Raw genomic sequence first — 24,548 nt, forward strand, 5'->3', positions numbered from 1 at the left:
AAGGGTTCCTGTGTCTACCTCTGTGTGCAGCCTAGTGAGTCAATCTACCACAATATGATACAATAAATATGTCCATGGCCCATCAAATACCAAATCTGGAACCTCTTTTTGGCACAGCCAGTCAAGTATGTTTTTAGTCCATGTGAATGACAGACCACCAAAAGCTCATTGACCAGTGCTAGTGCAAATGGGAATTGATCTGCATGTAAAAAATCCAGTCTCATTTTATAGACCAGAATCGTGTATGCAATAGAAAACAGCTCCTGAAGTTGTCCACAATATGAAGCTGAACAGGTAGCCATGTCTGTGTGAACTAGACCTTTTTAAAAACATGCCATTCTGCGCTTAATCTTCCTGGAAATACATGGATTCTTTGCCAACTGGGTGCTTCCATTCCATTTAATAATAATAATAATAATAATAATAATAATAATCTTTATTTTTATATATGGAAATAGAAGATATAAAAACGCAGCCACTGCCCTGAAAATCCTTCAGCAGACTATAGGTTGCCATATGGATATCCATACAACAGGTTAATACAAAACAAGGAAGTTCAGAATTTCCTACAATCTTTCATGTGCAGAAACAGCAACTTTACACTATAGTGGGTTAATAGAAAATAAGGCCATACTTTATACAGGCTTTTGGAAGAAAATTCCTATATATGCTAACAGGGCCGGACTGGCCATCGGGCAGTTCTGGCATTTGCCAGAGGGGCCGCCCCCTGCCGTGGGCCGCTCCCTCTGCAGGAGTACTATTGAAGTGACAGGACAGGAGCCGCGCAGGAGAAGGAGGCGTGGCCTCAACTGCTCTGTACATGTGAGCAGCAGCAGTGAGACACAGGAGTCGGCAGTGAGGAGGAAGGGCAGAGGCAAGGTGGAGGGAGGAAGGGCTCCTGCTCATGGCCGGCCGGATAATTTACATACCTCTCTGGTGGCATCCGATCCATATCTCCAGCACAGCACAGCTGCTGACTGTAGCACCCAGCCAATGAAAACAAGCAGGGGAGCTGCAGAAACCAATAAGGAGGTGGGCGGGGCCAGTGCTGTGAGGAAAAAAAGACTAGAAGATCCCAGCACTGAGCTCCTCCAATAGCAGCTCTAGCGTTCCCTCCTCTGCCGGATCAGAGCTGTAGGATTCAGGGCTGAGAGAAGAGGGCTCAGGCCTGTGTGCAACCGCTAGCAACGGATCTGAGATCCCCTGCTCCTAGGAAGTAAGGTCACATGAATAAATCCAGCTGCCTCCAGGAAGGAGTGAGTATATGGGCTTATGGTCAATGTGTGTATATGTGCAAGTCTTGTGTCTGTAGTTTATGTGTATATGTACTGTATGTGAGTGTGTCTGTATATGTACTGTATGTGAGTGTGTCTGTATATGTACTGTATGTGAGTGTGTTTGTGTATATGTACTGTATGTGAGTGTGTCTGTATATGTACTGTATGTGAGTGTGTCTGTATATGTACTGTATGTGAGTGTGTTTGTGTATATGTACTGTATGTGAGTGTGTCTGTATATGTACTGTATGTGAGTGTGTTTGTGTATATGTACTGTATGTGAGTGTGTCTGTATATGTACTGTATGTAAGTGTGTGTCTGTATATGTACTGTATGTGAGTGTGTCTGTATATGTACTGTATGTGAGTGTGAGTGTGTCTGTATATGTACTGTATGTGAGTGTGTCTGTATATGTACTGTATGTAAGTGAGTTTGTGTATATGTACTGTATGTGAGTGTGTCTGTATATGTACTGTATGTAAGTGTGTGTCTGTATATGTACTGTATGTGAGTGTGTTTGTGTATATGTACTGTATGTGAGTGTGTCTGTATATGTACTGTATGTGAGTGTGTCTGTATATGTACTGTATGTGAGTGTGTTTGTGTATATGTACTGTATGTGAGTGTGTCTGTATATGTACTGTATGTGAGTGTGTTTGTGTATATGTACTGTATGTGAGTGTGTCTGTATATGTACTGTATGTAAGTGTGTGTCTGTATATGTACTGTATGTGAGTGTGTCTGTATATGTACTGTATGTGAGTGTGAGTGTGTCTGTATATGTACTGTATGTGAGTGTGTCTGTATATGTACTGTATGTAAGTGAGTTTGTGTATATGTACTGTATGTGAGTGTGTCTGTATATGTACTGTATGTAAGTGTGTGTCTGTATATGTACTGTATGTGAGTGTGTCTGTATATGTACTGTATGTGAGTGTGAGTGTGTCTGTATATGTACTGTATGTGAGTGTGTCTGTATATGTACTGTATGTGAGTGTGTCTGTATATGTACTGTATGTAAGTGAGTTTGTGTATATGTACTGTATGTGAGTGTGTCTGTATATGTACTGTATGTGAGTGTGTCTGTATATGTACTGTATGTGAGTGTGTCTGTATATGTACTGTATGTGAGTGTGTCTGTATATGTACTGCATGTAAGTGTGTGTCTGTATATGTACTGTATGTGAGTGTGAGTGTGTCTGTATATGTACTGTATGTGAGTGTGTCTGTATATGTACTGTATGTGAGTGTGTCTGTATATGTACTGTATGTAAGTGAGTTTGTGTATATGTACTGTATGTGAGTGTGTCTGTATATGTACTGTATTTGAGTGTGTCTGTATATGTACTATATGTGAGTGTGCCTGTATATGTACTGTATGTGAGTGTGTTTGTGTATATGTACTGTATGTGAGTGTGTCTGTATATGTACTGTATGTGAGTGTGTCTGTATATGTACTGTATGTGAGTGTGTTTGTGTATATGTACTGTATGTGAGTGTGTCTGTATATGTACTGTATGTGAGTGTGAGTGTGTCTGTATATGTACTGTATGTGAGTGTGTCTGTATATGTACTGTATGTGAGTGTGTCTGTATATGTACTGTATGTAAGTGAGTTTGTGTATATGTACTGTATGTGAGTGTGTCTGTATATGTACTGTATTTGAGTGTGTCTGTATATGTACTATATGTGAGTGTGCCTGTATATGTACTGTATGTGAGTGTGTTTGTGTATATGTACTGTATGTGAGTGTGTCTGTATATGTACTGTATGTGAGTGTGTCTGTATATGTACTGTATGTGAGTGTGTTTGTGTATATGTACTGTATGTGAGTGTGTCTGTATATGTACTGTATGTGAGTGTGTCTGTATATATGTACTGTATGTGAGTGTGTTTGTGTATATGTACTGTATGTGAGTGTGTTTGTGTATATGTACTGTATGTGAGTGTGTCTGTATATGTACTGTATGTGAGTGTGTCTGTATATATGTACTGTATGTGAGTGTGTTTGTGTATATGTACTGTATGTGAGTGTGTTTGTGTATATGTACTGTATGTGAGTGTGTCTGTATATGTACTGTATGTGAGTGTGTTTGTGTATATGTACTGTATGTGAGTGTGTCTGTATATGTACTGTATGTGAGTGTGTTTGTGTATATGTACTGTATGTGAGTGTGTCTGTATATGTACTGTATGTAAGTGTGTGTCTGTATATGTACTGTATGTGAGTGTGTCTGTATATGTACTGTATGTGAGTGTGAGTGTGTCTGTATATGTACTGTATGTGAGTGTGTCTGTATATGTACTGTATGTAAGTGAGTTTGTGTATATGTACTGTATGTGAGTGTGTCTGTATATGTACTGTATGTAAGTGTGTGTCTGTATATGTACTGTATGTGAGTGTGTCTGTATATGTACTGTATGTGAGTGTGTCTGTATATGTACTGTATGTGAGTGTGTCTGTATATGTACTGTATGTAAGTGTGTGTCTGTATATGTACTGTATGTGAGTGTGTCTGTATATGTACTGTATGTGAGTGTGAGTGTGTCTGTATATGTACTGTATGTGAGTGTGTCTGTATATGTACTGTATGTGAGTGTGTCTGTATATGTACTGTATGTAAGTGAGTTTGTGTATATGTACTGTATGTGAGTGTGTCTGTATATGTACTGTATGTGAGTGTGTCTGTATATGTACTGTATGTGAGTGTGTCTGTATATGTACTGTATGTGAGTGTGTCTGTATATGTACTGCATGTAAGTGTGTGTCTGTATATGTACTGTATGTGAGTGTATCTGTATATGTACTGTATGTGAGTGTGAGTGTGTCTGTATATGTACTGTATGTGAGTGAGTTTGTGTATATGTACTGTATGTGAGTGTGTCTGTATATGTACTGCATGTAAGTGTGTATATATGTACTGTAATGCTGCAGAATCACGCCCCCTCCAGGCTGCCCACCCTGTATGTCTGTGACTGGCATTTTACTGCCCTGTGTTGCAGATTTGTGGACACAAATATATTTATAAAGGGAACATATCACCAGTGTTTGAGTCTTTCAACAAATGCAGCCGCCTTTACCTGCTCTGTGCTGTATTAGGGTATGTTTCCGTGTGGTGTATTTGGTCTGGATTTGCTGCAGATTGGACGCTGCGTACAGCCGCAGCGTCCAGATGTTACAGCATAGCGGAGGGGATTTTATGAAATGCCATCTCCACTATGCGTACAGGGATGTGGGTGACACACCCAAAATTACGCACATGTGGCGCGTCTTTATAGACCGCAGCATGTCTATCTTGCGGAGACGATCAGTCTCCACAAGATAAATATCCCTCTTTTATGTATAGGATGCGGTGATTAAACATGTGTTCAATGAACACATGCGGTATCACCGCATGTACAAAGGGGGCAGCGCTTTGGGTGGAGCTGGTTATCCGCTGCGTCCAAAGCGCTGTCAGTACGCTGGGTGGAGACATACCCTTACACTGACATGTATATTGACTCCTGACCCCCTGCCTAACCCCAAACAAAACATTTGAGTTGCTCCCACGCTGTATTTAAGTGAGGCTGTCGGGCGTCATCTCTGTGGTCCGTGCGCCTTCTTTCTGCTCCTAAAAGTCGTCCTTCGGCTCTGATAAATATGGATGACTTGTCATCCACATAGCACAACAAAATCTGATGCCTGCACAGTAGCATCGCCGTCCCGCGCAGGCGCACTTTCACCGGTGCTGGAATAACATCTTTTGCCACATATCCAATAATGTGCCTTGCTCCACCCGCAGAGCACAGTGGAAGGGCCGGCGATGCTACTGCACAGGCACAAGATTTCGTTGCACTATGTAGATGATGCAGGACGAGTCATCCACAACAATCAGAACCGGTGGACGGCGATTAGGAGCAGGGAGGAGGCGCACACACCGCAGATAGTTTGCGGGTTATACAGGAGAAGGCAGGAGTCAATATACACATTTGTGTAATGCAGCACAGAGCAGAAAACAGAGGTGACATTTGTTGATAGACTCAAAAACTGGTGACAGGTTCCCTTTAAAATTCTAAATAGCTTTAAACACTTTTTTTTTTCTTTTCAATCTGCTTTTTTTTTGTGGGGTCGGTGGGGTGGTCCTATGCCTCCATCTACCTTTTTCTTAAAGTGACGCATCCTTTTAAACTGCAGCAATTTTCAAATATTTTTTTCTTGTAACATGTACATGTCCACCGACCAGCTATATACACCTCAGTCAGCATCCTATACGGCCTATTCACACAGGAGGACCGCACTTCTCTGTGCACACAGTGACTGTTAATATGTTTTATGCACATAGAATGTCCTGTTCTTGGGAGCGCATGTCCTGTTTACCAGGGCAATATGCTACCAAGAACCTTGATTTTTTAAGCTGGCTAAAAATCATTTCACGTGACTACTAATCATTTTGCTCTTAAATCAGGTGATTACTGACCTATTTAAATGAGCCAATAATCAGGAAGATGCGCTTTTACAATGACACATTTCATAATTATTGGCTCATCTAAATTGGCCATAATTCAGTGGCTGATGGCTACGGAGGTCCGCAACACAAAGCGTTTTGATTGTATGCTGCTGACCTGTACTTAGACTATCTAGAGAGCAAGAGTACAGAAGTTACAAGACGTGGGCCTGTGTTCTTAAAAATGCCAGGGCTGAATTTCAGTCCCAGTCCGGCCCTGTATGCTAAGGTGAGTTACTTTATGGGTACTATATCTTTTGCTGATCCAGAAGCCATAATTATCCAAGACGATGGATGTTTAAGCTCATACCTGGAATATATAATAAAGTGGAATTGCTCTGTTCTTATCTAGCAAAAAGTAAATACACCCGGCCACAGGCTCCCCACGCCAGCTCATAAAATTCAGGCGTGTATTTCCTGTCTAAACAGAGGTATTATAGGATTTAATGTTTCATAGGGAAGCTTAGATCAGAAACCTATTAAACCATATTTTAGCTTACGGCTACAGATTTATGAGGTTCCTTCTCTGTGAAGCTATTCAAAAGGTCGATGCTACAAAGTAGACTCGGAGCTGGTGGCTTTACGTTTCCATTGATGATTGTAAGGAATCCTAGAAACTTTGCAGTTCTCATGGTCATCTTCCAAAACACAATACCGCCCTGTTCCAGTTCCCTTCTTATCTATGACGCCATTATCATTTTACTTAAAGGGAATGTGTCAGGAGGTTTTGACTATGTAATCTGAAGACAGCATGCTGTAGGGGTTAAAACACAGATTTTAGCAATGCCTCTCTTATCAAGCTCCAGGTTTTGGTTTCTTTCAACTGTTTTAGCAGCAGTAATTTATCATTGCTATGAGGAGCTGGTGAGCCTTGGTCCACCAAGCCTCCTCCTGTGATGAGCAGCTCACTGTCTATGGACTTTATAACTTTGTATACTGAGAACCTGTTAGATTCTTCAGCTTAAAATCTAAAAACTCTGCACCCAGTAATCTAAGTGATACATGGTTGGATTCAGCCTATATCAGGCTGCTCTCAGATGAGGTAGCAAAAAACCTGCTGACAGGTTCCCTTTAATTCTTTCCAAGATTAATGTTTAATTATTGTCAAAAAGTGAAGAATATCACATTTAATAAAAGAATAGGTTCACAGAAACAAAATCTGCTCACAAACAGATCTATACCAAAAACTACACCATGTTAATGAGCTAATTGCCAGAAAACAGAGAGGAGGACTTCTGCTGCCATCCTTCACCTTCAATCCTTGAACCAGTTAACCCGACACCTCTGATGGGTATTACTGTGAGGCTTGAAACTTCCATGTGTTCAGGATATTCATGATAAGTCTGGTGCCACATCCAACAGCTCCTGCCTAACGCCTATTGGGGTTAATGTCATCCATCTGTGTGAATGGTTCTTCCAACAAGAGATTACTTTCCCTCATGTGTCACTCTACCTGCGCTTGATGTGTAGCTCTCAATACCATCCATTGCACATTTGAAACATGCAATGCTAGAGAAGCACCGCCGCTAAATCCTACTAAGGTATACTATATATATTTTGCAAAGTATCTCATACATTATTTGTATGTAGTACTCAGGGCCGTATTTGGTCACCTCCCGACTGCCCCAACCCTCGCGCCCGCCTCCCACCCACCCTCCTTGAAGATGTCATACTCACCCTGCTCCAGCGATGCCTGGTCTCGGCATGCAGCTCGTCCTGAATGAGCGGTCACGTGGTACCGCTCATTAAGGTCATGAATATGCGCATATTCATGACCTTAATGAGCGGTATCACCTGACCGCTCACACAGGAAGAAGGTGCTGCACCGGGAGTCGGGACAGAGCCAGATACTGACTAATTCTCATATAGATAGGATGTACGTCACTCTGTATAAAAATATGGTGCCAGGATAGGATACCACTCCATATACTCAGTGAAGAAAGAATCCGGCATTCATCGAGTTTTAGAAAAATATTATCAGATTTATTAGCAAAGCAATCCAAAAACAGTGACGTTATGGTCGTAAGGACCTTCTTTAGACAGATTGCATATGGTACACTGCATATAATAGCGCTGCCCATAGGATATGTGCTCATGAGACACACTGTTATGACTGCCAAATCACATTTACACGGGTAAAGTACAAACCAGGGGGAAAAATACCTGAGCCTAACAGGTCTCTGTTCAGACTAGGAAAAGCCCTTCTCTGACCATGGTCTGTCCCTGCTTGACCGAGAAGGTTGGCACCCAAAAATATTGCAATTGTGTCGCCACTCGACGGCGGCTTACCCTCAATGTCCTTAGTAGCTCCTAGGATAGATAGAGTAGCAGTTACCTAAGGAATAAAGGAATTACACACAAAACAACTGCAACCAACACAAACTACAGCAAAGTGAATGAATCCAACAAAGTCTATCACCAGCAGGAAACACCAATAGGGAAGGTATTTAAACCTACACCTGAAAGGTAAAAAGACAGGAAAACAGAGGAAATAAAAAACACCTGTTACCCAAAACCGACAGAAACAAAGATAACACCAGTAAAACCAAAGAAAAGGTGTATCTGTTATGGCTCAGCGGAAAGAGACGTTGTCCTTGGAACACAAAATCAAAGATTCGAATCCAGAAACATGGCACATACTTGGAATTGTAGATTCATGTGATACAGATGTGTATGGGGCTGACCTGACATTACAATTTATATACCATGTACTGTTGGTGGTCCCAGTGATGTATTTATGTAGTAATGGTGGTTCAGGCGATATATTCCTGAACTGCTGGTGGTTCTGGTGATATATTTCTGTACTGAAGTTGTGATGCTGTGTTTCTGTACTGCTATTGATTCTGCTGATGCATTACTGTTCTGCTGGTAATTCTGATAATCTATTTCTATACTTCTGGTGATGTGTTTCTGTACGGATGATGGTTCGGGTGATGTTTCTGTACTGATGGTGTCATGCGGGTACTGGGTAGACTACAGCTGATTACCCGGGCCCCTGCGATATCCCTCAGACTAGGGAAAACCCTGTCTGTCCCTCTCCCAGAATTTACACTGATGGTGTGCTTGTCTGGGCCGCCAGGCCTGACCCTGACTCCTGTTTCAGTCCTATGCTGAAACCTCCACCCGGTGATTAGACCACACACCAACCCCTACAGAAAGCACAGACAGGGAAAACTAAAAACGCACCACGCCGCAGACACACAGGAAAACACTAAAATGTGCACAGGGCAAAACAAATACAAATATAGGAAGGAGAAATATGATAAAGGATAATACACCACCAGATACGATATTTCTTCTCCTAGATCACCACTCCAGACCGAGATCACCAGGCACAAGACACAAGCTATAATCAGCGACGCCCAAAGTCCAGAATGACTATTTAAAGGCCACGGGCGTGACCCAGCCTCCAACCCGATTACCAGCTAGATTAACCCCGGACAACCTGGATAAAGTCTAGCCGGCGCCACAGAACGTATAGTGGACGAATGTGAAATTACCGCTGTCTGTCGGACGCCCTAGTGACATGACAGATGGGGGTTCTAGTAATGTATTTCTGTACTGCTGGTGGTTCAAGTTGATAAAGTTATAAATATCCAAATGGCTCATTGCATATAACTGGTCTAGTACAAGCTGCTTTAATGGTCTCTAGCAGGACAGGAAGCAATTATGTCCATGTTTTGGTCACCTGACTCCTAAGACCTCAGGTGATTGGAATAAAACATCAGATGTGCTTCTCCTGATGCCCTGTAATATGCCTCAGTAGTTAAGTGGTCAGAGTATGAAACATTATTACTCCCCATCAAGTCCGAGACAATCAGAGTGACTTGTGCTGAAACCAAGGAGTCAGTTTACATTGCCTTCTGGAAAATGCCAATAACATAGTGCTTCCTGAAGAGCACCCATAACACAGTGCCTTCCTGAAAGCACCAATAATACAGTGCTTCCTGAAGAGTACCTATGACACAGTGCCTTCCAGAGAAGCACGCCAAATGCAAACTTTTACGTTTCAATAAAAAATTGTTTGTATTACTGAAAGCTCTGTTATTGTGTTTTTCTTTCAAGACAAAACATGTTAATGTAGGTGTTATTTGTTCTAAACTATAATAAGTTGGTTTTGGGTTCCAGTTTGGGCATGTAGTCTCTAAAAAGTTTGCCATCACTGGCATATGATTTGCAATGCTCCACTGGGAATTTAAATATGCAAATTCCTCTGCAGAGAGAAAAAAAGAACTGGATTTGGCACTAGAGGTCCAATCTGAAGAGGCTATTTGCATAGGTTTATGTAAGCATTTGATCATGAGATTGATATATACAGGAATAACTTGTGTAGCTCAAATATTCTTAAAACAAGTAAAACAATGCTATATGGGGTCTTAAAGGGGTTTTTAACTTTCAACTTTATGCCAATAGATTTGACCTAGCTAAAAATAATAAAATTGGAGTTACTTTCCCAAGATCCAGCTCTGCTTATGCAGAAGCGATGAGCCCAGTGATTGGCCTCATTGGTCATAAGCGCTGTAGTTGTGACTTCACCACTGCAGTCTGTTAACAAAGACCAAAACAGCAGCAGAGAGGCAGCACCACAGAAGAGGAAGGTGTGTAACTGGAATTACATTATTTTAAGCTATCGGAATCCTATGGTCTAAAGAATAAAAAACAAAACACTTTAATGTAAACACACATATTATTATTACTATAACGCCAAGTAAGACACATGTAAGCATGTTCTTACTATATTATTGTGTTATGTAAGACATTTTCTAGATAACCTTTCAGACACTTCTTGTATTAGCACAAACCATTGAACTACTGTACATCTTAAAAAAAATCATAAAAAAATCAAGTCTTTCTGGGAATAAATCAAAATATGTGATTTATGAAATTGTTTTACAACTGGTTCACACAGCTTGTTATATTTAGAGGTACAGTGGCATGTAAAGGCTTGGGCACCTCTGGTCAAAATTACTGTTATTATGAACAGTTAAGCAAGTTGAAGATGACATGATTTCTAAAAATTACAAAAAGGAAAATGGGACGATGGAAAAGTTTGGAAACCCTTGGAAATTTGTGTGCTTAGAGACCAATGCTTCAAACCTTAATTAGCCTGTTAGGGTTATGGCTTGTTCACTATCATCATTAGGAAAGGCCAGGTGATGCAAATTTTCCAGCTTTATAAAAACGAAGCCTTCTCTAACCTTGTGCCAAAAGACTGCAGCCATTAGTTCTTCTAAGCAGCTGCCTAGCACTATGAAAATGAAAATGGTGGAGGCCCACAAAGCAGGAGAAGGCTGTAAAAAGATAGTATAGCATTTTCAAGTTGACCTTTCATAAGTTCAAAATGTAATAAAAAAAATGGCAGGTAACAGGATCAGTGGAGGTAAAGATAAGGTCTGGAAGACCAAGCAAAATTTCACTGACAGCTGCTAGTAGGATTGCAAGAGAGTAAAATCAAAACCCTGCTTGACTATAAAAGAACTTCATAAAGATTTAGAAGACTTTGAGAATTGTGGTACATTGTTGTACTGTTCAGAGACACCTGCACAAATATGGCCATCATGGAACAGTCATCAGGAGAAAACCTCTCCTGCATCCTCACCATAAAACTCAGAATCAGAAGTCTGCACAAGAACATCTAAACAAGCCTTATGCATTTTGGAAACAAGTCCTGTGGACTGATGAGGTTAAAATAGAACTCTTAGGCCACAATGATCAAAGGTACAGTATGTGTGGAAAAAAAGGGCACAGAATTTCAAGAGAAGAACATCTCGCTAACCATTAAGCAAGGGAGATGATCAATCATGCTTTGGGGTTGTGTTGCAGCCAATGTCTTGGGGAACATTTCAGAAGAATGGATTCAATGAAATTTCAGCAAATTCTTGATGAGAACATAACACCATCTGTAAAAAAGCTGAGGCTGAAAAGAGAATGGCTTCTACAAATGGATAATGATCCTAAACACACATCAAAATCCACAATAAACTACCTCAAACGACACAAGTTGAAGGTTTTACAATATCCCTCACAGTTCCCATCATTGAAAATCTGTGGCTAGACCTCAAAATACCAGAGCATGCAAGACAACCCAGGAATCTCACAGAAATTGAAGAATTTTCCAAGGAGGAATGGATGAAAATCCCACAGATCACTGGCTTCAAAAAAGCATTTACAAGCTGTGATGCTTGAAAAAGGGGATGCAACTAGTTACTAATCATGCAGGGTGCCCAAACTTTTGCATCAGCCTATTTTCCTTTTTGTAACTTTCAAAATGTAAAAAATGTATATATGTATATATATATATATATATATATATATATATATATATATATATATAATTTTTCTCTTTTTTTCCCTAAAATATAAAGCAAATGTGTAATTTTTAACTTTAGCCCTTTTAGAGATCATTTCATCTTCAGCTGGCATAACTGTTCTCAATAACAGTCATTTTGCCCAGGGGTGCATGAACTTTTACATGCCACTGTACATGTCTGTAACCAAGATAAAATGTGGTTGCCATGTATAATCTTACATCTGTAGTCAGTGAGCTATACATTAACATGTTTCTTAATTACCTATATATTATTTGCAAATCTAGGACTAAATTTACATGTTGTAGCTGCAGTGCAGTTTTTCTGCCACTATCACAGTAGAATCGCAATGTTTTTGCCCTGATTTTGGAAAATCACAATGAAAAAATTTCTGCAACAGCAATGTGTAGATGCAGTCTAAGATGTTCTTCTAAGTCACATATAAATCTTATATAATTCGTTTTATTAAAGGGGTGGTGACAGATTAGACAAACATGCCTGCGTTCTTCCATTTTGATACAGGAAAGATATACAGTATATCTTGGTACCGTGTTAGCTTTCTAATCTATAATTAGTGTTGAGCATTCCGATACCGCAAGTATCGGGTATCGGCCGATACTTGCGGGTATCGGAATTCCGATACCGAGATCCGATACTTTTGTGGTATCGGGAATCGGTATCGGGATTAATATCAATGTGTAAAATAAAGAATTAAAATAAAAAATAGGGATATACTCACCTCTCCGGCGGCTCCTGGACTTTACCGCCGTAACCGGGAGCCGTTGTACCTAAGAATGCGCGCTTGCAGGGCCTTAGATGAGGTCACTGCGCTCTGATTGGTCCGTAGCGGCCAATCACAAAGCAGTGACGCTTGAAATACCTTAGAAGACGTCACTGCATTGTGATTGGTCGCGTAGCGGTCACGCGACCGCTACGCGACCAATCAGAAGCTGCGGACGTCTTCTAAGGTATTTCAAGCGCTTGAAAGACCTTAGGTGACGTCACTGCTTTGTGATTGGTCGCGTAGCGGTCACGCGACCGCTACGGACCAATCAGAGCGCAGTGACCTCATCTAAGGCCCTTCAAGCGCGCATTCTTAGGTACAACGGCTCCCGGTTACGGCGGTAAAGTCCAGGCTGCGTCGGAGGGTGAGTATATCCCTATTTTTTATTTTAATTCTTTCTTTTACACATTGATATGGATCCCAGGGCCTGAAGGAGAGTTTCCTCTCCTTCAGACCCTGGGAACCATCAAGGATACCATCCGATACTTGGTGTCCCATTGACTTGTATTGGTATCGGGTATCGGTATCGGATTAGATCCGATACTTTGCCGGTATCGGCCGATACTTTCCGATACCGATACTTTCAAGTATCGGATGGTATCGCTCAACACTATCTATAATTAATCTGTTGGTCCGTAGTTGGCCTCCTGTTAGCCCATGTAGAAAATTGGCACAAAGTTGAAAAAACTTTGCAAAAATGTAGGTACAAATAGGCCTTAGGCAATTATAAATTTCACATATAGTGTTCAGTGTTTGCAGCTGCCTGCATTCACCAATAGGGTGGGATGTAAGAATTTGCTGCATATTTATATATTTTATTGAGTTAAGTATATCTATGGGTAATTTTTCTCATTGTCAAGCTGCTGTAGAAAGTCTTGTAGGCCAGGAAATGCTCCCTGGGAAACAAGATTGAAACAAATTTATTGATGCAAAAGGAGCCCGACCAAGTATAGAGTGCATTTACTGAACATACATTTCAGTAGGCCAACATTTCAGATTTTAAAATATTTTTTTTTCAAGCTGGTGTTATAAAGTATTTTAATTTACTGAGATAATGACTTTTGAGTTTTCACTGACTGTAATCCATAATCATCAACATTCACAGAAATAAACACTTGAAATAGATCACTCTGTTTGTAATGACTCGATATAATAGATGAGTTTCCCTTTTTGTATTGAAGAACTGAAATAAATTAACCCTTTGATGATATTTTAATTTAGTGAGAAGCGCTTTCAACTTCTTTAACAAAAACACAGCCTTAATAACTTCAATTGCCCTCACTATAAAAATAGATTATATCCTGGTAGTGACCAACAGCTCATTTATAAAACACTGCACCAACAGACTTTTCATGCTTTTTTTTTTTTTTTTTAAACAAAGATTTTTCAAAAATGATCCTCCATAGATTTTTATGATCAGGCAGACCTATCTGTGCTGAACACGGACTCAAAATCATGATGTTGTGACTGAGACGAGTGGTGTGCCATATATTCCACAATACGCTCTGCTTCCTCCACAATAATAAGTTTACTGGATGTAAATGAAGACAATTGTGACCTGCATTTGGCTATATTACTTCAAGGACAACTGGTGCCAGTAATGGTGGTGGTGCTTCTGCTGCTGCTAGTGCCACCCACATTCTTAGCCATGGTATTGACTTTTTTTTGCCAATTATTTTACCATACATTTTGCTCTATAAATTATCTTTAGACAATCTTTTCAACCAGTGCCCAGTAGGAATGGTAACTCACAGTTAGAAAATGTACATAAAAAAATTATATTATATATTATTGTAAGGTGGCTGCCGGACACATAGTGGATGGGAAATATGTATCACAGAGGTGGATATCCTCTGTGATATAAACCTGGAGTAATGCTCTAGTACACATAGTACTAAGAGGGGTTAAGTGGCCATGACAGGCTTGAGTTTATTGCTGCTCCCCATATCTCCACCCCTAAGCAACATGATAAAATGGGACCTTGTCTCACACATGGTCTGTGTGTGAAGGTGTGTAGACCTCCAGGATTATGTGCCTTTGCTAAAGGACTAAGGAGCTGAACTATCTCAAGCAGGCAAACCTGCATTATTATTTGCACTTTTTCACTTTATGTTTTCAAAAAATGTAGTGGAACCCAGCACAAGTCTCAACTTGGCAGGTTAAATCATGGAGTATCGAAGACCCAGTGTACACATTCTTCTTTTAATGTCAAGGAACATGGACCTCTTCCACTGTACTTTCACTGAAAAATCCAGAAAAAAATAGACCTTTTGGCCTCCAAGAGTAATATCTGGCAGACCACGTGCCTTCCTCAGGATTGTGTCAAAATCTTTGAAATTAAGGATTTTAATCAGGATAGGTCAAGGAGGCGTTCCCACTGGGACCGGTCTCGTAGGGACTCTGTGAGCTCTCTTTACTGCTAATAACGAGGAGAGAGACTCTTTTCCAAAATTCTCCAACAGACACTTTTTGATAAACCTGTCTGGATCCCTTCCCTTCATTTTCTCCACCTTTTCTCATTTTCTCCACTTTTTCACCACCTTTTTGTGGTTTTTTAACATCATCCAGGGTTGTTTCACCAGGACTAGTGTCCTTTTTCCTTGGGAGATTTTACCACATTTGAAGATGTTGAAACAGATCGGGTCAGTGTCAGGGTATCATCATCTGCTCCTTCTTCCACCACTAGAGCTGAATAGTGGGATCCTGTTGGTGTTAACTTCTGCACCCCCTGTAAATTTGACCCTGACTGCTGTGGATCAGGTGTACCAGCAGGCCTTCTATGTGCAAATTTGGCCAAACTTGCTGCAATGTCTCCCAGCACATCTTTTTTCCTCATTCCACTAGATTCATGAGTGCCATCTTGGGAGTTGGTACACTGTCCCGCATCTTTCTGACCTATCTTTTCACTACAGGTCATAGCAGCTTTACAGTCATTGCCTCAGCCACCCCTCTGCACTAGGGACAATTTTTTTCTCTATGGCTTCCTCACAGAGTTTCACACAAGTTGCAGAAATAGAATGCTGAGGACTTTAGGACCCAAGGACGCACACTCTACAGCTTTCCTTCCGGCAGCTTGTTTACCCTTTACTCTCAAGTCACACTTTCTCTGGACACCAGAACTCACAGCATTTTCTCTACTGCGGCAAGTGTAGAAATATACTTCCTCCACCATGTCTCCCTTACAGTTTTGCTTTGAGCACTGATTCCAGATTTCCAAGATGGCCACTGCTTCCCTTCGCATGCCAAACGCCAAGGCCTCTCTACTGTCCCCATCGCTCTCAGCCTCAAAAGCTTGTGCCCCTCCACACAGCTGTCGGCTTTCATCCTCTGTAGCAGGCAGAGAGTGATTTAGTGTGTCAAGGGATATCATTATCTCAGGATTTTATAGCAGGATACTAGGAGGTCTTCACATGCATGTCTACTCAATACAAGTGCATGACCACGCCCCCTTCACCTTATGTTTCTTTTTGTGCTGGACAAGGCCTCTGATGTGAAAAAAAGCCTTACTTTTAAATAGAAATGGTTCCTGTGATACCTCATTCCATTCCCAAGTGAGTAACCTTGTTGCATTTTTGGTATAACGGGCAGCGTACCAGGAACACGTGTGACTGCTACACAAGTACTGCATGTCTTGGGTGAAGGTGACTATAAGCCAGAAAGGAACATCTGACTGCACGGAGGACCTGATTAAACACCTGGTGCAAGCCCAGCAGCAGCACTAACAACAGCTACAGAAGCAACAGCTAAGGTAACAGTAGAATCAACAACAGCTGGCACAACAGGAAACAAATAAGCTGCTTATGCAACAACTCCAGCAACAGCAGCAACAGATCAAGCATCAAAAACAGCAGCAGCAGCAGATTGAACTACTCGCACAGTTCGTGCGTTGCACAGCGGCAGCTGTGACTCCAAGGTCAACTACTGATTTCTCTGTCCAAAATGTGGTGAGGAGAGCAGAAAATGACCCCAGGTAACAATATAGAAACCTGTTTAGCAGTTTTTGAAATGGTCGATAGGGAGAAACTCTAGCCAGAGCAGTGGGCGGACGTCATGGTGCCATACTTAATGGGGGAGCCACAAGAGGCCTATTATGATTTAGCCTTACAGGATGCCAAACAATATGAAAAATTAAAAACAGAAATTTTTGGTGTGTTTGGGAGTAACAATGATTGTTAGGGCACAACGGGAAAACTGCTGGACATATCACCGGGACAAATTCCCTCGCTCCCAAATGTTTGATCTACTGCATCTCATCCAAAAATTGTTGCAGTTCTCTACCCCAGAGCAGATGGTAGAGCGAGTTTTAATGAACTGGTTCATGCACTCCCTTCCGAGGCCAATGCAGACAATGCAGATCCCAAAGAACAATGGTGACCTTGTCGGACTGGTCAAAAGTTACCATGGGGTCAACGGTTCCTTGGGAAGGCAACCTACTCTAAACTAGGAGTCTAATCTGGGGACGGATTCTCAAAAGCGGGAGGCATCTAAAGTCCAACGTGTTCGAAAATGTTCGCAATCTCAAATTCAGCATGAATGTAGCTCATTCGGATTCGTGCTCGGATTCCAGGGAATTTTCCCTCAAAGTTGGCAAAATTCGGGCACAGTTTGGTAAATTATTGTGTATCCACTATTGCTTTTATTAGGACTTTGGCTAGAATAGTGGTGCTGCATGATGAGCAGGGGGACGTGTTTTATGAGGGGAGAGGGTGGGAAGAGGTCAGGGAAGCAGAGAACGGTATTCTTTTTTAAATGATCTTTGTGATTCCGGCAGCCAATCAGAGATCAGAAACCATCCACAACGTCCAGACACAAGGGCTTCTGTCTTTCGCTGCCAAAGTCACGTGTCCTTCTCCATATAAAAAGCGGACATGTTTTCTATCGCCATTCTGTCAGTGTAATAGTGCAGAGAGGCTGCTCCTGCAAGTTGTCAGATAGTTAGGCAGTTTATTGTCAGCTAATTCAGCTAGATGGGATTCTGTGTGAAATTGACCTTCCAGCATCTAACTAGTTTGTGGTAATAGTGTTGTGCAGGCAGGAGTTCACATTTGTTAATCTAATTTGTTTGGACTAATACTATGTTGCAGGCAGGAGGCCACATTTCCTAATATAAATCGTTTGGGCTAATATTTCTGTTCAGGCACCAGGCCACATTTCCTAGTCAAAATCGTCTGAGCTAGTATTGTGGTGCAGGCACAAGGTCGCATTTCCTAATCAAAATTGTTTGGGGTAATATTGGGTTGCAGGCAGGAAGCCAAATTTCATAATAAAAATTGTTTGTGGTAATATTCTCGTGCAGGAAACAGGCCACATTTCAGAATCAAAATAGTTTGAGCTAACATTGTGGTCCAGCCAGGAATACACATTTCAGAATCTAAATCCTTTGTGCAAATTGTGTGGTCCAGCCAGCAGTATACATTTCAGCATCTAAATCGCTTATGCTAAATGTGTTGACTATCCAGAAGTCCACATTTCAGCATCTAAATCGTTTGTGCTAATTCTGGAGTCTAACCACACTATCTCAGGAAATACAGATTGTTAATTTACTGACAGGTGACTGACAGGTGTGGGCCAAGCGTTGTAAAACAGCTGGTTAAAACAGGGGAAGGGTACATCCAACATAAGTGGGAAAAAGCGAGATCGTGGTGGAAGGGAGAATAGGTATGGTGTTTGAGGTATAATGGAGTAATACTCTGGTACACATAGCACTAAGAGGTGTTAAGCGGCCATGGTAGGCCTGGGTTTCTTGTGAGCAGCTGAAGAGTTGAGTGGGACAGCTGGTCACCATATCTCCACCCCTAGGCCACATGATAAAATGGGACCCGTTTGTCTCATACATGGTCTGTGTGTGGAGGTGTGTAGACCTCCAGGATTGTGTACCTTTGTTAAAGAACTAAGGAGCTGGACTATCTCAAGCAGGCAAACCTGCACAATTGTATGCAGTTTTTCACTTTATGGTTTCAAAAAATGTAGTGGAACCCAGCACAGCAACTCTCAACTTGGCAGGGTAAATCATGGAGTATTGTAGACTCAGTGCACACATTCTTCTTCTAATGTCAAGGAACATGGACGTCTTGCACTGTACTTCCACTGAAAAATCCAGAAAAAACGAGACCTTTCTACCTCCAAGAGTAATATCTGGCAGATCACGTGCCTTCCTCAGGATTGTGTCTCGATTCTGAAATTAAGAATTTTAATCAGGATAGGTCAAGGAGGCCTTCACACTGGACCAGTCTCTTAGACCCATCTTTTTACTACAGGTCATAGCAGCCTCATCTTCAGTGCTGCAGCTGTACAATACATTACTGTCTCTCAGTAATGTATTGTTATCAAAAGGATAACAAGTTTGTGCAGGTTGGGGATAGATGGGGTCGGTGCTGGAAATGTGAGAAGTCATTTGTGTCTTTGCTATAATCTCTGCAGACAAGTACTGACCGGAAGAAGTTGTCATGTTGGTCTGAGCCAGATGGAAAAGACGGGAAAAGTGAACGATTCCATCAGAAAGAACGTCAGACTTAAGTCACTATCTGTAAACGTACTGTAATCTCTTATGCTCTGCAGGACTGAATTCTACCACTATTTGGTCACTATATGGCAGTAATGTCAGTGTTGGTCTTTGTATAGAGATTTTTTTTTAGTAACAACATGATTATCTGCTGAACTTCTTCTACATCCACTATTAGGACGCACCACCGTAGTTGTAATCTGGGAAGAAAATCAAGTTTCTTTTTTCTTGCTTTCCTTCTCTCTCTTTTGTGCTTTTGGGTGGTTAACATGGGTATAGGATCCATTTTCTTGGTAAGCTAAAATATTTACACATTTAATCTTATTTTAATTATGTTATGAAATGTAAAAAAATCCAAGTAAATTAAAATCGTAAAACTTCCTACATTGCTAAAAAAAAAAGTCACCTAAACATTCTTAAAAATCCCAGACTTATGAAATATGAGCTCTCCTAAGATGTTATTGAGCATGTTAAGCTATACTGTATTAGTTCAGGAATTTTATCATAGTAGGTATATAAGAATAGTATTATTAATCCATATCAGCCCTATTTTTGGAATAGTAAGGAATACTGACCTCAAGGATAATTTCTTCTTCTATAAGAAGAATAGTGTGATCTATAGATGCTTCTAACCTTCTTCTTTGCATTTGTCTTATAAAAGTTTAATTAAAGAAAAATAACTAATTGTGTACATTTACTTAACGTCATAAATGATTGCAATAAAAACCGAGAGTACGACTTTAGGGTCCTGTCAAGATTCCTAGAAACAGTGAACTTGAGAAGCTTACTTGAAATATCTTCCTTAGGCCGGGATCACACATGCGAGAAATAGGACGAGTCTCGCATGTTAATACCAGGCATTGCCGCCATCACTCAGGAGCGGAGCATGCGGCTTCATGTATTGCTATGTATTGCATGTATTGATCATGCGTCAAGTTTGGAGATGCATTGCAAAAGCCAGCATGGGGTTTTGGTCAGGAATAAAGGTGTGACCATCCTCAGTGCTCAGATATAAAGTCAGATACTTATCCAAAATGGAATACCATCAGTGAGGCATCTGATTGGCTCCAAATATATTCTGCAGCAGGAAAAAAAACAAAGCATCTAGCATAAAGATAAAGAACAAAAAATCCTGAGAAGATAAGGCCCCGAAGAGCCCTGAACTCAACATCATCAAGTCATTGTGGGATTACATGAAGAGGCCAAAGGATTGCTGCAAGGATACATCCACAGAAGACCTTTGGTTAGTTCTTCAATATGTTTGGAACAACCTCCTGAGTTCCTTCTAAAACTGTGCTTCTAGAAGAATTGATGCTTTGATGGTTTGAAGGCAAAGGGCGGTCACATCAAATATTGATTTGATTTCTCTTTTGTTCATACACATTGAATATAGTTAATTGATAAAAATAAACGAACACTTCTATTTTCTTACTTTGCAGCATTTTTATATACCTGCTTAAAACTTTCAATATATTATATTAATCTATATACAGTACAGACCAAAAGTTTGGACACACCTCATTTAAAGATTTTTCTGTATTTTCATGACTAAGAAAATTGTACATTCACACTGAATGCATCAAAACTATGAATTAACACATGTGGAATTATATACTTAACAAAAAAGTGTGAAACAACTGAAATTATGTCTTATAGCCTAGGTTCTTCAAAGTAGTCACCTTTTGCTTTGATGACTGCTTTGCACACTCTTGGCATTCTCTTGATGAGCTTCAAGAGGTAGTCACCAGAAATGGTATTCCAACAATCTTGAAGGAGTTCCCAGAGATGCTTACCACTTGTTGGCCCTTTTGCCTTCACTCTGCGGTCCAGCTCACCCCAAACCATCTCGATTGGTTTCAGGTCTGGTGACTGTGGAGGCCAGGTCATCTGGCGTAGCACCCCATCACTCTCCTTCTTGGTCAAATAGCCCTTACACAGCCTGGAGGTGTGTTTGGGGTCATTGTCCTGTTGAAAAATAAATGATGGTCCAACTAAACGCAAACCGGATGGAATAGCATGCCGCTGCAAGATGCTGTGATAGCCATTCTGGTTCATTATGCCTTCAATTTTGAATAAATCCCCAACAGTGTCACCAGCAAAGCACCCCCACACCATCACACCTCCTCCTCCATGCTTCACGGTGGGAACCAGGCATGTAGAGTCCATCCGTTCACCATTTCGTCATCGCACAAAGACACTGTGGTTGGAACCAAAGATCTCAAATTTGGACTCATCAGACCAAAGCACAGATTTCCACTGGTCTAATGTCCATTCCTTGTGTTCTTTAGCCCAAACAAGTCTCTTCTGCTTGTTGCCTGTCCTTAGCAGTGGTTTCCTAGCAGCTATTTTACCATGAAGGCCTGATGCACAAAGTCTCCTCTTAACAGTTGTTGTAGAGATGTGTCTGCTGCTAGAACTCTGTGTGGCATTGACCTGGTCTCTAATCTGAGCTGTTGTTAACCTGCGATTTCTGAGGCTGGTGACTCGGATAAACTTATCCTCAGAAGCAGAGGTGACTCTTGGTCTTCCTTTCCTGGGGTGGTCCTCATGTGAGCCAGTTTCTTTGTAGCGCTTGATGGTTTTTGCCACTGCACTTGGGGACACTTTCAAAGTTTTCCCAATTTTTCGGACTGACTGACCTTCATTTCTTAAAGTAATGATGGCCACTGTTTTTTCTTTACTTAGCTGCTTTTTTCTTGCCATAATACAAATTCTAACAGTCTATTCAGTAGGACTATCAGCTGTGTATCCACCAGACTTCTGCACAACACAACTTATTAAACCTGACAGGGCACACCTGTGAAGGGAGAACCATTCCCGGTGACTACCTCTTGAAGCTCATCAAGAGAATGCCAAGAGTGTGCAAAGCAGTCATCAAAGCAAAAGGTGGCTACTTCGAAGAACCTAGAATATAAGACAAAATTTCAGTTGTTTAACACTTTTTTGTTAAGTATATATTTCCACATGTGTTAATTCATAGTTTTGATGCCTTCAGTGTGAATGTACAATTTTCATAGTCATGAAAATACAGAAAAATCTTTAAATGAGAAGGTGTGTCCAAACGTTTGGTCTGTACTGTGTATATATACATACTGTATATATACACTCACTGGCCACTTTATTAGGTACACCTGTCCAACTTCTTGTTAACACTTAATTTCTAATCAGCCAATCAGATGGCGGCAACTCAGTGCATTTAGGCATGTAGACATGGTCAAGACAATCTCCTGCAGTTCAAACCGAGCATCAGTATGGGGAAGAAAGGTGATTTGAGTGCCTTTGAACGTGGCATGGTTGTTGGTGCCAGAAGGGCTGGTCTGAGTATTTCAGAAACTGCTGATCTACTGGGATTTTCACGCACAACCATCTCTAGGGTTTACAGAGAATGGTCCGAAAAAGAAAAAAAATCCAGTGAGCGGCAGTTCTGTGGGCGGAAATGCCTTGTTGATGCCAGAGGTCAGAGAAGAATGGGCAGACTGGTTCGAACTGATAGAAAGGCAACAGTGACTCAAATCGCCACCCGTTACAACCAAGGTAGGCCTAAGAGCATCTCTGAACGCACAGTGCGTTGAACTTTGAGGCAGATGGGCTACAGCAGCAGAAGACCACACCGGGTACCACTCCTTTCAGCTAAGAACAGGAAACTGAGGCTACAATTTGTACAAGCTCATCGAAATTGGACAGTAGAAGATTGGAAAAACGTTGCTTGGTCTGATGAGTCTCGATTTCTGCTGCGACATTCGGATGGTAGGGTCAGAATTTGGCGTAAACAACATGAAAGCATGGATCCATCCTGCCTTGTATGGAGCATCTTTGGGATGTGCAGCCGACAAATCTGCGGCAACTGTGTGATGCCATCATGTCAATATGGACCAAAATCTCTGAGGAATGCTTCCAGCACCTTGTTGAATCTATGCCACGAAGAATTGAGGCAGTTCTGAAGGCAAAAGGGGGTCCAACCCGTTACTAGCATGGTGTACCTAATAAAGTGGCCGGTGAGTGTATACTAATGTTTTAACTCAGGAAGAGTTCAGAAATCAATATTTTGTGGAATAACCATGATTTTTACTCACAGCTTTCATGCGTCTTGGCATGCTTTCCACCAGTCTTTCACACTACTTTTGGGTGACCTTATGCCACTTCTGGTACAAAAATGTAAGCAGTACTTTTTTGTTTGATGGCTTGTGGCTATCCATCTTCCTCTTGATAACATTCCAGAGGTTTTCAATGGGGTTCAGGTCTAGAGATTAGGATGGCCATGACAGAGATTTAATGTGGTGGCCCTTCATCCACACCTTGATTGAACTAGCTGTGTGGCATGGCGCATTGTCCTGCTGGAAAAACCAGTCCTCAGAGTTGGGGAACATTGCCTGAGCAGACGGAATCAACTGTTTCTCCAGGATAACCTTGTATGCGGCTTGATTCTTACATCCTTCGCAAAGAACAACCTGCCCAATTCCAGCCTTGCAGAAGCATCCCCAGATCATCACCGATCCTCCACCGAATTTCACAGTGGGTGCAAGACACTGTGCCTTCTACACCTCTCCGGGTCTCCGTCTAACTATTAGATGACCAGGTGTTGGGCAAAGCTGAAAATTAGACTCATCAGAGAAGAATACCTTACTCCAGTCCTCTATGGTCCAATCCTTATGGTCTTTGGCAAACTTCAGCCTGCCTCTCCTTTGCTTCTGATTGAAGCAATGAGAAAAACAGTTGATTCCTTCTGCTCAGGCAATGTTCCCCAACTCTGAGGACTGGTTTTTCCAGCAGGACAATGCGCCATGCCACACAGCTAGGTCAATCAAGGTGTGAATGAAGAACTATCACATCAAATCCCTGTCATGGCCAGCCCAATCTCTAGACATGAACCCCATTGAAAACCTCTGGAATGTAATCAAGAGGAAGATGGATAGTCACAAGCCATCAAACAAAGAAGAACTGCTTACATTTTTGTACCAGGAGTGCCATAAGGTCACCCAAAAGCAGTGTGAAAGACTGGTGGAAAGCATGCCAAGACGCATGATGAAAGCTGTGATTAAAAATCATGATTAGTCCACAAAATATTGATTTCTAAACTCTTCCTGAGTTAAAACATTAGTATTGTTGTTGCTAAATGATTATGAACTTATTTTTTTTGCATTATTTGTGGTCTGCAAGCAATGCATTTTTTTGTTATTTTGACCACTTCACATT

General features: G+C 41.2%; 1 protein-coding gene across 1 annotated transcript in view; it reads right to left on the reverse strand.

The window, feature by feature from the left end:
* LOC143800062 (uncharacterized) overlaps positions 1-24,548 on the reverse strand; it is a 97,621-nt gene that overhangs the window by 67,893 nt on the left and 5,180 nt on the right. The window contains exon 4 of the mRNA XM_077281174.1: positions 19,931-20,006. Coding sequence (XP_077137289.1) covers positions 19,931-20,006 — 76 coding nt within the window. The remainder of the gene's footprint in view (positions 1-19,930; positions 20,007-24,548) is intronic.

This window comes from Ranitomeya variabilis, chromosome 1, assembly GCF_051348905.1.
Source record: "Ranitomeya variabilis isolate aRanVar5 chromosome 1, aRanVar5.hap1, whole genome shotgun sequence".
In the NCBI taxonomy this organism is placed as follows: Eukaryota; Metazoa; Chordata; class Amphibia; order Anura; family Dendrobatidae; genus Ranitomeya; species Ranitomeya variabilis.